This window comes from Ailuropoda melanoleuca, chromosome 16 (assembly GCF_002007445.2).
Source record: "Ailuropoda melanoleuca isolate Jingjing chromosome 16, ASM200744v2, whole genome shotgun sequence".
Classification (NCBI taxonomy): Eukaryota; Metazoa; Chordata; class Mammalia; order Carnivora; family Ursidae; genus Ailuropoda; species Ailuropoda melanoleuca.
Genome location: NC_048233.1, coordinates 9,715,660 through 9,731,384, shown reverse-complemented (window position 1 = coordinate 9,731,384; position 15,725 = coordinate 9,715,660). Strand labels below are relative to the sequence as shown.

Genomic DNA, 15,725 nt, shown 5'->3' with positions numbered 1-15,725 from the left:
TTGTTGTTAGTTTTTCTTTGTTTTCTCTTATTTAATATCAATCAATGTTTATCAGATTAGGGAAAAATTCTGCTTCTAGTTTTCTTAGAGATTAGCAGTTAAATTTTATCAAAGGCTTTTCTACATCTATTAAAATAATAATAGATTTTTCTCTGTCTTACTTTTTTTCTAAAATGCAGAACAATTTGTATTACTAGAATAAATCCCAATTGGTTGTGATGTATTATCCTTTCTACATATTCCTAGATTTCATTTTCCCTGGTGTTCTATAAGGTTAGTATTTTCTTTGTTTATTCCTGGAAAAGCCGGAAAAGTTAGCTTCAGTTTTCTGTTTGTTCACCCAACGCACTGCATTTATGTTCAACAGTATCTGGACTGTATCTGGATGATAAGGTATGCCTTTGGGTTCCTTTCACTCAGCAAATGAGAAGAAAGAAAGAAGAAAATTTAAAAATGTACATTGTTAGGAGACAGACAGAGATTTAGTCTCATAGCATCTTTATTCCCTTTGTGTGGTCCACAAGATGTATGTCCCTAAAGTTTTCTTAATAGCAGGGTAATAGAGAAATACTTGCACTAACTGTNGAATTTTGGTGCTAGTTTGACCACAGAAAAATCCAGCATATTCCACATTTCGTATTGCCAGCCTTTACTTTCAGCCATTTTGGTAGGTGTCCTGGTACCTCACAGTATTTTTATTTTCAATATGTTTCTGGTGAATAACGATGTGCAGCACCTTTTATAGACTTATATGGCCATTTGAATATCTTCTTTCATGAAGTGCTGCTTCAAGTCTTTGTGCCCATTTTTTAATTAGAGCTTTTTGTTATCGATCTGTAGGAGCTGATTCTATCCTGACTGCTAGTCCTGTATGAATTTGGATATGTGTGTATTGTACTAATTCAAATCGAGCACGTCTTTCCAAGGCTACAACTTGCATCTTCGCTCTCTTAACACTGTTCTTATTTTGAAAAACGTCTGATTTTCCTAGGTTTTTTATTATTAGTATTTATTTCATCCTGTTTAAGAAATCTTTGTCTGCCCTAAAGCCATAAAGGTATTCTGTTATGTTTTAACTAGAAGCTTTATGTATTTGTTTGAAGATTTATTTATTTGAGGGGCGCCTCAGTGGCTCAGTGGGTTAAGTGTCTGCCTTGGGCTCAGGTCATGATCCCAGGGTCCTGAGATCCAGCCCCAGGTCAGGCTTCCTGCTCAGTGGGGAGTCTGCTTCTCTCTCTCTTTCTCTCTCTGATAGAGAGAACGAGTGGGAGGAGAGGCAAAGGGAGAGAGAGAATCCCAAGTAGACTCCCTGCTGGGCTCGGAGCCCTAGAGGAGTTACAGGTGGCCCTACATGGGGCTCCTTGTGGGGCTGGATCCCACAACCCTAAGAGCATGACCTGAGCCAAAACTGCAAGTTGGATGCTTAACTGACTGAGCCACCCAGGTGCCCCTAACTAGAAGCTTTATATTTTGAATTCTCATAATTAGCTCTATGATCCATTTTAAATTAATATTTATGTATGATATAGGGTAGATATGAAGTTTTGCTTATTTCCATGCGGATATCCAATCGAATCAGCTCCATCTATTGAAAAGACCATCACTTTCTACCTCTAACGGCAGTGACAATTTTTTTTTAATACATAAAAAAGGCAATTGTATGCGTCTATTTAATTTTTTTTTTTTGGACTACATCTGGTCCTATGGATGTATAACTATTCTGGTACGAAATCAAAGTGTTTTTATGATTACAGCTTTAAAGTAAATCTTGATATTCAGTACTGTAATTTCCCCAAACATTCTTCTTTCCAGTGTTGTCTTGGCTATTCTAAATCCTATGCATTTCTATGTTAATTTTAGAATTAGCATGTCATTTTTCAAAAAAAAAATCTATCTGATGTATTCAGGGATTGTATTCACTCTGTAGGTAGATTTGGGAGACTTTATATCCCAAGAATATAGAGTATTCTAATTCAAGTATATGGTTAGCTCTCCACTTATTAAGGTTTTCTATTTTGTCAGCAACACTTGCAGCCTTGGTTTCCCAGGAAGCAGATTCTGAAATCAAGATTATGTGCTGGGGGCTTATTAGGGAGCATTCGTGGTGTTACCACCTGCACAAGGGAGCAGAAGGAAGCAAGATTGGGCAGAAAGTTTTTCGAATTTTATTACATTTATTACTATTTTATTTTTGGATGTTCTTATAAATGGTATTGCTTTTTTAAATTTTTGTTTACTGCTAACCTTCAGAAATATAATTGATGTTTAACATTAAGATATTTTGAGACTTTATTCAATAACCTTGATAAAATATTTATTCTAATAATTTATATTATTTATATAGAGAATATATATACACACACAATTACATCAGCTACAAATAAAAATGTCTTATTTCTTCCTTTCTCATTTTTTATATTTTTAAATTTATTTATCTTGCCTTATTTTACTTCTAGGACCTCTCTAATAGACAGTAGAGGTTACTGAATAAAATAATTGATAAAGACCATTCTGATCTTGTTCCGAGCTCAAAAGAATAAATATTCATTTTTTTACCAAAAGCATGATGTTAGGTTTAGAGTTTGTTGTTGTTGTTAGTTTTTCTTTGTTTTCTTTCTCTTATTTAATATCAATCAATGTTTATCAGATTAGGGAAAAATTCTGCTTCTAGTTTTCTTAGAGATTAGCAGTTAAATTTTATCAAAGGCTTTTCTACATCTATTAAAATAATAATAGATTTTTCTCTGTCTTACTTTTTTTCTAAAATGCAGAACAATTTGTATTACTAGAATAAATCCCAATTGGTTGTGATGTATTATCCTTTCTACATATTCCTAGATTTCATTTTCCCTGGTGTTCTATAAGGTTAGTATTTTCTTTGTTTATTCCTGGAAAAGCCGGAAAAGTTAGCTTCAGTTTTCTGTTTGTTCACCCAACGCACTGCATTTATGTTCAACAGTATCTGGACTGTATCTGGATGATAAGGTATGCCTTTGGGTTCCTTTCACTCAGCAAATGAGAAGAAAGAAAGAAGAAAATTTAAAAATGTACATTGTTAGGAGACAGACAGAGATTTAGTCTCATAGCATCTTTATTCCCTTTGTGTGGTCCACAAGATGTATGTCCCTAAAGTTTTCTTAATAGCAGGGTAATAGAGAAATACTTGCACTAACTGTATTTTCCATCTGGTATTTCACTCATTAGTGTGCTTTCAATCTTCACTGGATTAGCCAGCTTCTCGCACATAAAACTCATTTTGGAAGTACAGTCTGTATAGTAAACATACATTGAGTCTACATAGCCACAATACGTCCTATCATTTACATCATTTCTGTTTCTTAGAAGCCTGAAAGAGAAAATAAAGAATTACACTTAGCAAGTCAAACATTTGAAACACATCCCCAGGAGAAAAAAAAATAGTTTTCCAATATATCATTGCTCCTGGGTCTGCATTGTCTAAAATAAATTCTAATTATTATTTGGAGTATCAAGAGTGTCCTAGTTACTTATATTTATCTACAAATATGCAGTATCAAACACTGCCTTACTTCAAACTGCCTTTTCCACTGTTTCTTACATCCTGACTATTTGCTGTCCTTTACTTCCAGATGTATCACCTCCCTTCCCCAATACTTAATATGATTTAGAATAATACAATTCTATTAAATTCTCTAGTCTGGCCTGTGTAGTAAATCTTTGACACAATCTCTTCAAGTACTTTTCATAATCACCCAAGCCAGGAATTAACCTAATGTATGATACCTTCAGTTCGACATCATCTCCAAGTAACATTTCCCTCTAGCCATTTTTCAGACATTTTATTCTGAAGTCCTGAATGATTACCAGCTCCTAAAACAAGATTACTGAGCAGGGACTAGGCATCAAAGACAAACTTATAAATTGAAAATATTATCTTTTGGGAAAAATGTATTAAATATTTTGGTCAATAAATAATGATCATTAATAAATAAGTTTATCAATTAAATTTTCAAAAGTTAAATTTCCTATTTGAAGTGATGTAATACAGATGTCATTGATCACAGCACTTTTTGAGAAAAAAATCCCAAAATAACATTAAGAATAAAAAACAAAAGGAAATACATATATAATTATATATTATACACATATATAATGTATTATATATATTATATATAGTATTATATACTTTTTATTTTGGTATTATTTCTTAATAATTTGAAATATATACTGTGTTTTCTATTCCACCATAGATTACCTTCCCATTAGCAATAATTACAAATAAACACATGGAAATTCAACTTTCTTTCTTTCTTCTTTCTTTCTTTCTTTCTTTCTTTCTTTCTTTCTTTCTCTTTTCTTCTTTCTTTCTCTCTCTTTCTTTCTTTCTCTTCCTTTCTTTTTTAAAGATTTTATTTATTTATTTGACAGAGAGCTAGAGAGCACAAGGGGGGGGGAGAGGGAGAAGCAGGCTCCCCACTGAGCAGGGAGCCTGATAACAAGGCTCAATCCCAGGACTCTGGGATCAGGACCTGAACCGAAAGCAGACACTTAACCAACTGAGCCACCCAGGTGCCCCAGAAATTCTACTTTTTCAAAACAAGATTCCATCTGTACTCTCCATGATGCATGCACTACCCTTACCTCTAGTCCCTTCACTTCAAATGAGATCTTTAAAATACACCTCCTTTTGTCCTCCATTTGTATACATATTATCCCCTATTCTGTCCCATCGGTGTAAACTGCCAAAGACAAAGCTGCCTTGTCTTTTGGACCCATATTCTTACATCTACTCTTTCTGTTTGAAGGAAAATGCAAGCAAAACAAAACAATCAACATTTTTATTTGCTTCTTGCCCGCAGTGGGGAGTGTGCCGGAATCTCAGGGTTTAGATTTAGTGTGGCTGGACCCCCACATGACTGTCCTGCATTCACTCTTGCTTGTGCGTCCTCAACCAACAAAGATGTGTAAATTTGAGGGCAGGTTGAGCCTCCGGTTACTTTCTTTAGTCTAATCCTGTCTGCTTCCCAAATTTAAGGGATTATAAAAAACAAATGGAATTTTGGCATTATGTTGATGTACTTCTTGCCTGTCTGCTCTCCCCCTATGTCAGATGGCACATATATAACATATGAATCTATTTGTAATGGTATATTTATAACCGTATTTCTTAATATATTACACAACAAATTGTTTTATGTGTACCATATGTGCAATATACCATGCCCTTGCTCAATTATTCTCTTTACTGAAAAATGTTCTAGTCTATCTCTAAATTTTTTATTCAAAATGGCCATTTCAAATAACAGTTACAACACAAATTTCACAGCTAAACTTTATCTTTGGTTATTTCATGTATTTTTACTGAAGGATTTATCACATTATATTCCTTTTATATGTAGAATTGTTTAACTAGTCTGCACATACAATCAATAAGTAACAAAGAGAAGAATCAATCTTTCATTCATCTTTAAATCCCAGAACTTAAAGTTTTAAGCACACTGTTAGAACCCAGTGAATTTTGTTGGCTTCTATAATTTTCTGAGAGAAAAGTCTCACAGAAATCGCCCTTATTTGGCTACTAGAAAGAAATTCATTAGTGACTTGTCAAGATAATGAGAAGACATTTGTGGCAGTTTTTTTTGCATTATTAGACATTGAAGAAGCCTGATGGAAAAGAGTTACTTAAGGGAGCAATTTCAGTTGAAGCTGGTTTTAATTGTAATCAATACTGCTCCTGGGGAAAACATCTTTACTCAAACCAACCAGAAAAATGCAATAAGAACAAAGACTTACCAGTTGGAGGAGAAAATTGTTTCATCCAGTCTCTGGTAATTTGTTGGATATTTTCCGGTAGTTAATCCCAGCCAGTAGTTACGTAACCTCTTGGATTTTATAAATTCCTACAAGAAATAGAGATGTTTAAAAAAATAATTGTCTCCCCCCCCAAAAAAATAATAACTGTCTCCCATTTCTGTACATTACTTCACAACATAATTTCTTACAAATTGCTGTTTTAAGGTAACATTTTTGACATTACACTACTACTTTTTGATGCCATTAGAAAAAAAATCAAAACAAAGTGCTCCTTACTGTAAGATTTCCTCCAACAGTAATTTATCAGTTACTGTTTCACAAGGAAAAGTATCTACTCATCCATGCATTACTTTAAGTTAGGGCCAATGAAGGTCACCAACTTCAAGATTCAAGAATCCAGCAGTAGTCCGTCCAGGAGCAAAGGAGGTGGTTAATTACTATATACACAAGTTATATAGTGGTCTGAGAGACCAGAAATGAAGAGTAATAAATAAGTAAAATATGGAGATGCTACTTAAATATTAGAAAGAAGAAAATAAATAAATACATATATACACATAAATAAATCTTCTAAAGAACTCATTTTCCTGGGACCCAAGGAGTCAGTATAATATATCTGCTTGGCACTTGCCTTTGATATCCCATCTTAATTCTAACTTTTTAACATATTTTATCTAACCTATGTTTTTATTCTAGTATATGTTGGCTTTTTCTCCTAGTTAAAAAAAGACAAAATGGTAGAAACAAAGAAACTTCTCCTATATAGTTTTTACAGGATTCGTAACCCTCAGGTATTATTTCCAGATCTGCTTTTAGATGAATTCTCAGAAATAGTGTTCTAAGTTTGGAAATGCTCACAGCCCTAAAGATTCTGGGTACCCCATGTCTACCCATCTGCCCAACCTCTGAGAGTCCAGGGACATTAAGGGCCTAAGCTAAGATTTTGGATGACACTTTGGCTATCATGCCATACAATAAATGTACTAAGTCTCAGTCACCTCATACCCTAACTAAAATAAGCTCATGCCTGGATTAGTACAAATCTTCCCCACCATGCCTCACTCCTCTCTATTCTATGATGGGAAAAGTGACTTCCTTCCTCACAGGCAGAGATCCACGGGACCTTACCAATACGCTTTTGTTCTTAATCGTCAGCAGACTGGCATTTTGAGCAGAACAGAACATGACACTCTCTTGCCATGTTTCATAATTGTCAATTAGTATGTAACAGTTGTCCTCATGCCACATCCATGTCTTTGGACAAGGTTTACATTTGTGCTCTGGAAGAAGAATGTAGTTTAATTTGGTTTGTGTTGATAATCTTCATTATTCTTATTATTCCCATTGTCCTCTATATTAAGCTAACTAAATTTACTTGTCTTTCTTCTTTTTACGTGAAAGGTGAAGAAAATGCATCCTGTGTTCCAGGTCCCTATATACCACCACAATATGTCCAAAACATAATCTAAACAACACACTTTGAATTAAATGTCCAGTGTATTCCAGTGTGTTTTCTTACCTCAGGAGTCCTGAATAATGATTAACTAACTTATTTCTCTCTCTTTTTCATTTTTTATACGACTACATGGCAATAAAGGCTAATCACAAAAACATCGTGTGGTAAGAATCAACCCTCCAAACCTATGTCAGTTGCCTTCTCTGACTATGGCATTTCTGGCTGCCTGACATTGAATATTTGGGAGAGTTATAAAGAGTACAAAGAACATGTTTTAGTTATAATAGCTATAGAAACTGCTAGAGATATTTAAAAAACCAATTCCTCCTAATTCCAAAGTCACGGCCTAACTATTTCTTTTCTATTGACTCTAATCAAACATTGACTGAAATGTAGGAACAAGGTCTCCTAGAAAGAGGTGACCTATCTTCTCTTTTTATCCTTTAAAAAGGGTGCAAAGTGGTGACCTATCCTCTCCTCCTTATCTTCTATTGACCTCAGTTTCCAAAATAACAGTAGTAAATGTCAGATTAGAGAAACTTCTAACTGCACAGAAATATCAGTGAGTCCTCTGTCAACCACATTTAATTCCTTTCTCCAAATAACGGCATTCTAGGAAAAGGCTGCTAGCTATTGATGAATGATTTTCAAATGACTCCTAGGTTTTATTCATTGTCTAATAAATAGCTTAGAGAGGACTATTGGGTTACCTGGTTCTCTTTTATAGAGCTCATGACATAATTTGGTGGCTATTTCTTGCAGTGTGATTGACAGGTCCCTGATCATCTTGGAACTATTCATGTTATGTATCAGTTGTAGAGAAACATTTCTCTGAAGTTCTTCTTTGAAATTTTGTAGTTTATTCAATTTTCCCATTTCTATCTTCAAAGTTGTGTAAACTCCAGATAAAAAAAAGAAATGATAAAAAATTTTAATCCCTCAACCCAACCATTATCTCCTTTCTGCTCAACTAGTATTACAAACATTAAAGGTCTAGGGAAGGAGTGAGAAAAACAGATTACCATGTTTAAATATCTAGTTATTAATACCTTTTGGGTTATATCACCTATAATCATTCCAAAGCTTCAATTCAAGAATAAACTTTCTTCTAAAACTCATGTAATTCTAGGTGTTTTCCCTTTCAATCAAAACATGGGTAATACATACACATGATTCCTAAGACTCCTAGTCCAATCAGCAGCAGAAGGCATAGAAAAGTCAGGGCCAAGGCTCTCTGACGCCATCCATGGGAAGGAGCAGGTGGTGCTGTGGAAAGCAAAATTAGCAGGCAGGCCTGAAAATGGTATACATCTTAATTTGAATCATTCATTCATTCATTCATTTTGCCTTTATTTCTTTCCTAACATGTATCTGGTAAAGAAATGTGTTTTGCTAGAAAATTCAAGGACATTTTAAAATACATTTTTTAAAGAATAAGTAAAAAACATTTTGTTAGTTGTTTTACATGCAAACTCATTCTCACAGGAAATGTTGTTAAGTGGAGACTGAATCAAGAAACAAACTGAGGGCTTCAGAGGGGAGAGGGGTGGGGGAATGGGATAGGCTGGTGATGGGTAGTAAGGAGGGCACATATTGCATGGTGCACTGGGTGTTACACGCAATTAATGGATCATCGAACTTTACATCAAAAACCAGGGATGTACTGTATGGTGACTCACATAATATAATAAAAAAATATTATTATAATTAAAAAAAAGAAACAAAGAGGCAAAAATGGGTTTTGAAAAGGAGAACTGAGAAAACCAATCAATCTGGATACGATATATCTTTTCTGTACAAACTGGGGCAATGGGTGGCTGGCAGCTAATAGGTCAGAGTATTCCTTCCTTGAAGGGACAACTGCGAGTGTCAAAGAAAATAATTTCGGTTACTCATGTCCTTCCCCACAGATCCTGAGAGTTTGGCTGTGGAACATAAATGATACGGTGTCTCTTGTAATGTCTCCTTGTGTCCTCCCACCAGCCAGACCTTAGACCAGAAACATCATTTCCTCATCAGGATTTCTTCATATTTTTAGCAACAAACTTCTGTTGGGCATTTCTGTTTTGCTAAACACTAAAGTCCCATTTTCCTATTTTAAAAAACCCAGGAATTATAAACTTTTTATTATAAATTAATTATTATTAAATCAGTACCTGATTTAAATTATCATCATCTGTATATGTGGATACTAGATATTTCAAAAAATATAATTCAGGAATAACATGATAACATCATACTTCTGATCTGTGTCTTACATCTCTTAGTTGGTGATATAAGAATATTGTAAAATATAGAGAGAATTGAAAGTAAAATGTAAAACAACCTTTTAGACTTTGAACAATAGTTAGTAGTGAAAGAACTATATAATCAAGATCTTACCGAAGGTTAGAAGTATGACTTCAAGTACTATCTTCCTAAGAATTATGTTCTCATTTATTTATGCATTCAGTTAGACAAAAGTTATCTTTTCAATACCTTCTATACATTAGACATTATTTTGGGTGCTCACAATACACAAGTGAGCGAGATATATAAGTTCTTGCTCTCATAAAAAAATACATTTTAATCGTGAGAGAAAATAAATGGATAGATGATAGATAAATGACAGGGATCTTAAATTGTACTATGGTATGCACAGATTTGAAACAGTTCTATTATGGAAAGCCTGTAGTTCTGATCTTATGGCCAATGCAAATGAGCCTGCAAAATCAGTGGGAAGAACGGCAGCAAGAGTATCTAGTTCAAAGGACCTAATTTGGGAAAGATCTTTACCTGTTTGAAAAACAGAAAAAAATTCAGTGGCTGAAGAACTGTGGCCAAAGTGAGGAATGATGTTCGAGGAGGTCAAAAAGAAGGCAGGAGACAGATTATCTACAGGCTTTATTAAGCCAGAGCAAGTGAATTGGAGTTCTTTGGAAAACCACTGGAAGGGTTTAATGAAGACAGGAAAATAATTGAGCTGTTACTGTTGTTTTCTGGAAAGATCACTATTACTGCATATGGACAATGAATTAATTGTAGGGCTGCAGTGTTAGAAGCAGGGAGAATAGCAAGAAAACTATTGTAGTAGGCCATGTGAGAGAGAGACCAGTAGTTTACTAGGGTTAGAGGATGTGATGACCTGTGAATTGATTAAGAATACATTTTGAAGTTAGAATCTATAGTACAAATTTCTGAAATATTTATGACAGATCTTTTATTTGATAAAGGTGGTGGATAATAAATATATACACTTGTAGGCAGTATAGCATAGCGATTAAAACAAACAAAAAAAAGCCACAGCATTCCTAGGGCTAGTATGCCTGGGCTTGAATGCTGGATCTGCTGCTTATCATGTGTGGCCTTGTCCAAGTCCCTTAACCTCTCTGTGTCTTAGTTTCTGCATTGGTTAAAAAAGAAAGCCACAAAATATCAGAGATTAAGTGAATTGATATTGGTAATACAATTAGAACAGTGCTGAAATAGAGCAAATACTTGGTGATTGTATTAAATATGTATTTATATTTGTATTTAACAAGATGAAGATGATTTGGGAAAGGAAACAGTTTGAGAGGAAAACTTTTTAAAAAATACAAACTGTCAGTTATAGTGTGGTTTTGAATGTTATATCTTCGAATATTTCTTTACCTCTTTTCTTCCTTTTGTCCTTTATGTGTCTTTTCATTTAACTTAACCTCCAAAAAAAAAAAAATAGGAGAAATTTGGGGGTAATATATGCTTGACTTGGTAGAATATTAAATGACATTTTTTTAAAGTTCTGTCTCTCTCATTTGTCTTTGTCTCTGTTACCCATGCACGCACACACATACACACACACACGCACTTCATTTCTTTCTTTACTTTTCTCCTTCCTCCCTTCCTCCCTCCCACCCTTTCGCCCTCTCTTCCTTTCCCTCTCTCTCTCTTCCTTTCCCTCTCTCTCTCATTCTTTCTTCCCTATATCTAGCTCAACATATGGGAATTATGGTGTGTGTATGTATCTAAGCGTTTTGTAGCTTCCGATAAACATTATTTTTTCCTTTTCTAAATAATGAGAAACATTAATCCCGTCATATGACTGCAAGATTCATTTTTAAAAAAAGTATCAAACTATTAAGTTCTCCTCAACAGTTCAACCAAGCAGTCACTTCTTAAATGCCATATTTAAGATGAGTAAATTTAGTTCAAAATATAGGTACTAGATTAACTAAAGATTTATGATAAAGAGTTGTATCCCCATTCAACCATAATATTCCCTGAGGTATTATTTTCTAATCATTTAAAGAGTGAATAGACCTAACAGCAAGCTAAAGAGAAGTGATATAATCTGATTTTATGTAAGTGAATGAATATATGTCTAACAGTACAGTAACGCATTCATTCACAAAATTCCCATTTATAGGTCTGAATATTATTATCTCACTCTTTATCTCTAGTTATAGTTTAATATTAAAATAAAGTTCTTCACCATTAGTTTTAAGTTCATATTCTTCCATTTAGTCACATATGCCTACAGAGATTTGCTTAGTATCTTTCCTTGAACAAAATTTAATTTGTTTGATGGTAATGGTCAAATTGGCCAAATTGAGCAGCTTAAAAGTAACAGAACTTTAATTCCTTCTAATATCCCTTTCTGAAAAATATTCTCAAACTTACTTATTGTTGTCATTCTTTTTGATATCCTCACATTTTTATTTGTGGTACCCAGAACTGAAAAGTATGGTCAATTTTAAATATTAAAGAAATACCTACTGGATTAAATGAATAAACAAAAAATGATTAGTGAAATCCTGGCTAATAAAAAAACATTTTATTGGTGTATTTCTCATCTTTATCTATCACAAAATAATCATTAAATATGTTGACCTTTTCCAAAGTGGCACAAGCAGCATACACTAAATTATGGCTTCAAGCTCATAATGAAACAGGCCTTGTTATCTCCATTTTATATGTGAGAGCACAGAGATTTCAAAAAGTCAAATGAGACTCAGCTTACAACATATCCAAAGCTCAAAATCTTACCTTTTATCCCAACTGTGTCAAACTCATGGATATTTTCCCCTTTACTGGAGTCCTGAAATTTTAGGTCTGCATACATAACTTCTTCAGACATTGATGGCTATGAAAAGAAAGTCCAACAAACTATTAAAAAAAAAAAAGATGAAGGTGAGCTAACAGAGTTGAATGTTAAACAGGAATTGTGATTTTAGACTTCTGTTTATACACCGAAGCTTAAATGTATAAGCTTTAACTTCTCTATTCACTGTCCCAATCCTGTGTGGAGGAGCTGTAGCCTATCAGAGACCTCAGATAAGTATAGACACAGCTGCAAGACTGAAAGTCTTTCTTCCTCTTACCTCTTCCTTTTTGTCATTTCTCCATATCTCCCAACTACAGACAGTAGTTTAAAAAAAACAAATCGTTTTGGTTAGTGCCGTGCAAGGGGGCACAGATCGCTAGCAATGCACGTGCAGTTGTAACATAGAATTTATTGGAGAAAACCTGCAAGCAGAGAAAGAACAGAAGGACACAATCCCCAAACATTCACTCTTCTACAGCAACGGCCTGGCACAAACGTTCTGTATGTGTCACGGCAAAGGTCCTGATAGAGAAGATTTGCCTTTGCTGGGACTGTACGTATCCACAGCACTCCTAGGGAGAGGCAGAGGATAAGACCCACTCTGTAACTTTGTTACTTAGGGATAAGTTAACCTAAGAGGAGTTAGGGAACATCTAATTTATCTAGTAGCAAGAAACACATTAAGGGGTCTGGCACCCAGGGGCCGCATCAGGGAGTAATGCATACTGACGGCCGAGGTGGGTATACCAAAGGCCCTAGAAATTGCTCTGTAGTCCAGGAAAGCTGAGATCAGTCTTGCTGTCTCTATTCAGACTGCCTCAATATTTTTGAGCCAGCTCCCAGCTAAAGTATACCAAAAGGGAGAAGCAAATGAGCCTCAAGGGTCATGCAAGCCAGGCTCTTATGAAGTTCATTTAGCATTCTTAGGAGGCAGGGATCCATTCATTTACTGATCAAGTGTACAAAGTGAAGGTGGGAGCTTGGGAATGTTGCTTTTGAATAAGTTCCTTCCTAATTCTTATGGGTAAATCTTCTATTTTCAGTCACATAATTGAAGAGTTGAGAGACCACAGTGACATACTCAAGTTCAAAAAAGAGAGCCACAATCAGGATCAAAAAAGAAAAAACAAGTATATACTTTAAAGGGGGAGTTCGAAAATAATAAAGGGAAAATTTGTACAATGTGGATAGGCTCAAAGGAATATATATATCCAAAGATACAGATGTACTGAAAAGAAGGGCCACATGAACCCCAATGTTCATAGCAGCAATGTCCACAATAGCCAACTATGGAAGGAGCTGAGATGCCCTTCAACAGATGAATGGATAAAGATGGGTTCACATATACAATGGAATATTACTCAGCCATCAGAAAGGGTTAATACCCTCCATTTTCATTGACGTGGCTGAAACTAGAGGGGATTATGCTGAGTGAAATAAGTCGAGCAGAGAAAGACAATCATCATATGGTTTCACTCACATGTGGAACATAAGGAATAGCGTGGAGGACCACAGCGGAAGGAAGGGAAAACTGACTGGGAAGAAGTCAGAGAGGGAGACAAACTATGAGAGACTCTGGACTCAGTAAACAAACTGAGGGTTACAGAAGGGAGGGGGGTGGGAGGATGGGGTAACCGGGTGATGGGTATTAAGGAAGGCACATGATGAGCACTGGGTGTTATACACAACTAATGAATCATTGAACACTACATCAAAAACTAATGATGTACTATATGCTGGCTAATTGAACATAATAATTAAAAAATAAATTTAAAAATATAGTTTCAAATTACCAAAAAAAATGTAAAAGAAAAGAATATATATATATGAAAATAATCATTATTTTGGAATATGTATATATAAATATGTTTTTCTTCGTATTATTATTAGAATTGTCTTACATGATTATGGAGGCCACGAAGTCCTATGGTCTTCCATCTGAAAGTTGAAGAACCAAGAAATTTGATGGTGTAATTGTCTGAGTCCTAAGGTCTGAGAATTGAAGGTTGGACGGGAGTGGGGGAGAGGGAGGCTAATCATATAAGTCTCTGTCTGAGTCTGAAAGCCTGACAACCAACAGCTCTAATGTCCAAGTATAGGAGAATATGGACATCTCAGCTCAAGCAGAGAGAAAGAGGGAGAACTTGCCATTCCTCTCTCTCTCTCTCTCTCTTTTTTAGTTCTATTCAGGAACTTAATAAATTACATTATGTCCACCTAGAATGGTGAGGACAACCTTCTTTATTGAGTCTACTGATTCAAATGCTAATCTCTTCTGGAGACACCCTCATAGACACACCCAGAAATAATGTTCTAATCAGGTATCTGGGCATCTTAGTGCAGTCATGTTGGCACATAACATCCACTATCACAGAACCTATAATATTAACTAGCACATATGTAATGCATATAAGGTAGCAGGGTGGGGTAGAAGGAAAGTGGAAAAATTCAGTTACAAAAAAATCATTGCTAGTATCTCCACATTTAGCCAAACATGTGGTCTAAACTGGAATCCTAGCTTTCTTTTCATACCATATATATCATATCTCCCTTACCTTATTCCAGCACCTTTACCGTAATTTGACCCCCACGTCCATCTCATAGGACTTGAGTCCTTCTTAGTCCTGTTTATATAGGACTACCTCAGCTTTCACCTGACCTATTCTTTTGGGAATGGGGGAACAAAGAAACACTTCAGTTACTATCTATCCTGCTTGTCCCACTGTGTAGGCACAACTCAAGTTGTATTTACTATTTGAATCTTTCACTTTGAACAATACTATACCTCTTGTTTTAGAGGCATAGGAAACACTATTACCGACAGTGACCTATCTCAATTTCCAATTTAACAGAACCATGATTGTGTTACTGGTAGAAACACTACAACTTTTGGGTCTGGCACTTCCAAACACACCAACTTAGTTTGGGAAACAAGCAGCAAAAATTCATTACATGAGCTCTCTGGTGTAATACACAGAATAACTACTTCTGCTTTCACAGGCAATTTCACAGACAATCCGGACAATAACATTCTGGATATAGGGAGTTTACCATATTTTTTAAAAGATGTTATTTATTCTAGACAGAGCATGAGAGAGAGAGAGTGCATGGAGGGGTGGGGAGCAGAGGGAAAGGGAAAGCTCCCACCAAGCAAGGAGCCCAAAGCAAGTCCCCAGGATCATGACACTTAACCAACTGAGCCAACCAGGCACCCTGGGAGTTGACCATATTCTGACATATATATGCTGTTTTAAAGCATATAGAATAGGTTATTAGGGAGCTCTCCAAACCCCTAAATGACCTTCTCCCAGATTATAGCACAATTAAATCTTAAAAAAGCATTCAAGTCATTTCTCTGTTCTACTAAGCTAGCTGCTTTTGGATGGTGGGCCATGTATTAAGTCCACCAAGATG

At 35.2% G+C, this 15,725-nt stretch overlaps 1 protein-coding gene across 1 annotated transcript; it reads right to left on the bottom strand.

The window, feature by feature from the left end:
• Positions 1–1,674: 1,674 nt before the first annotated feature.
• CLEC12A (C-type lectin domain family 12 member A) lies at positions 1,675–12,488 on the bottom strand. The gene is made up of 6 exons (XM_002925328.4): positions 12,254–12,488; positions 8,417–8,515; positions 7,960–8,148; positions 6,922–7,073; positions 5,773–5,879; positions 1,675–3,346 (listed from the first exon to the last, which is right to left on the bottom strand). Exons 1-6 carry the CDS (start codon positions 12,342–12,344, stop codon positions 3,169–3,171), a joined length of 816 nt encoding a protein of 271 aa, XP_002925374.1. The 5' UTR covers positions 12,345–12,488; the 3' UTR covers positions 1,675–3,168.
• Between the last annotated feature and the right edge of the window lie 3,237 nt (positions 12,489–15,725).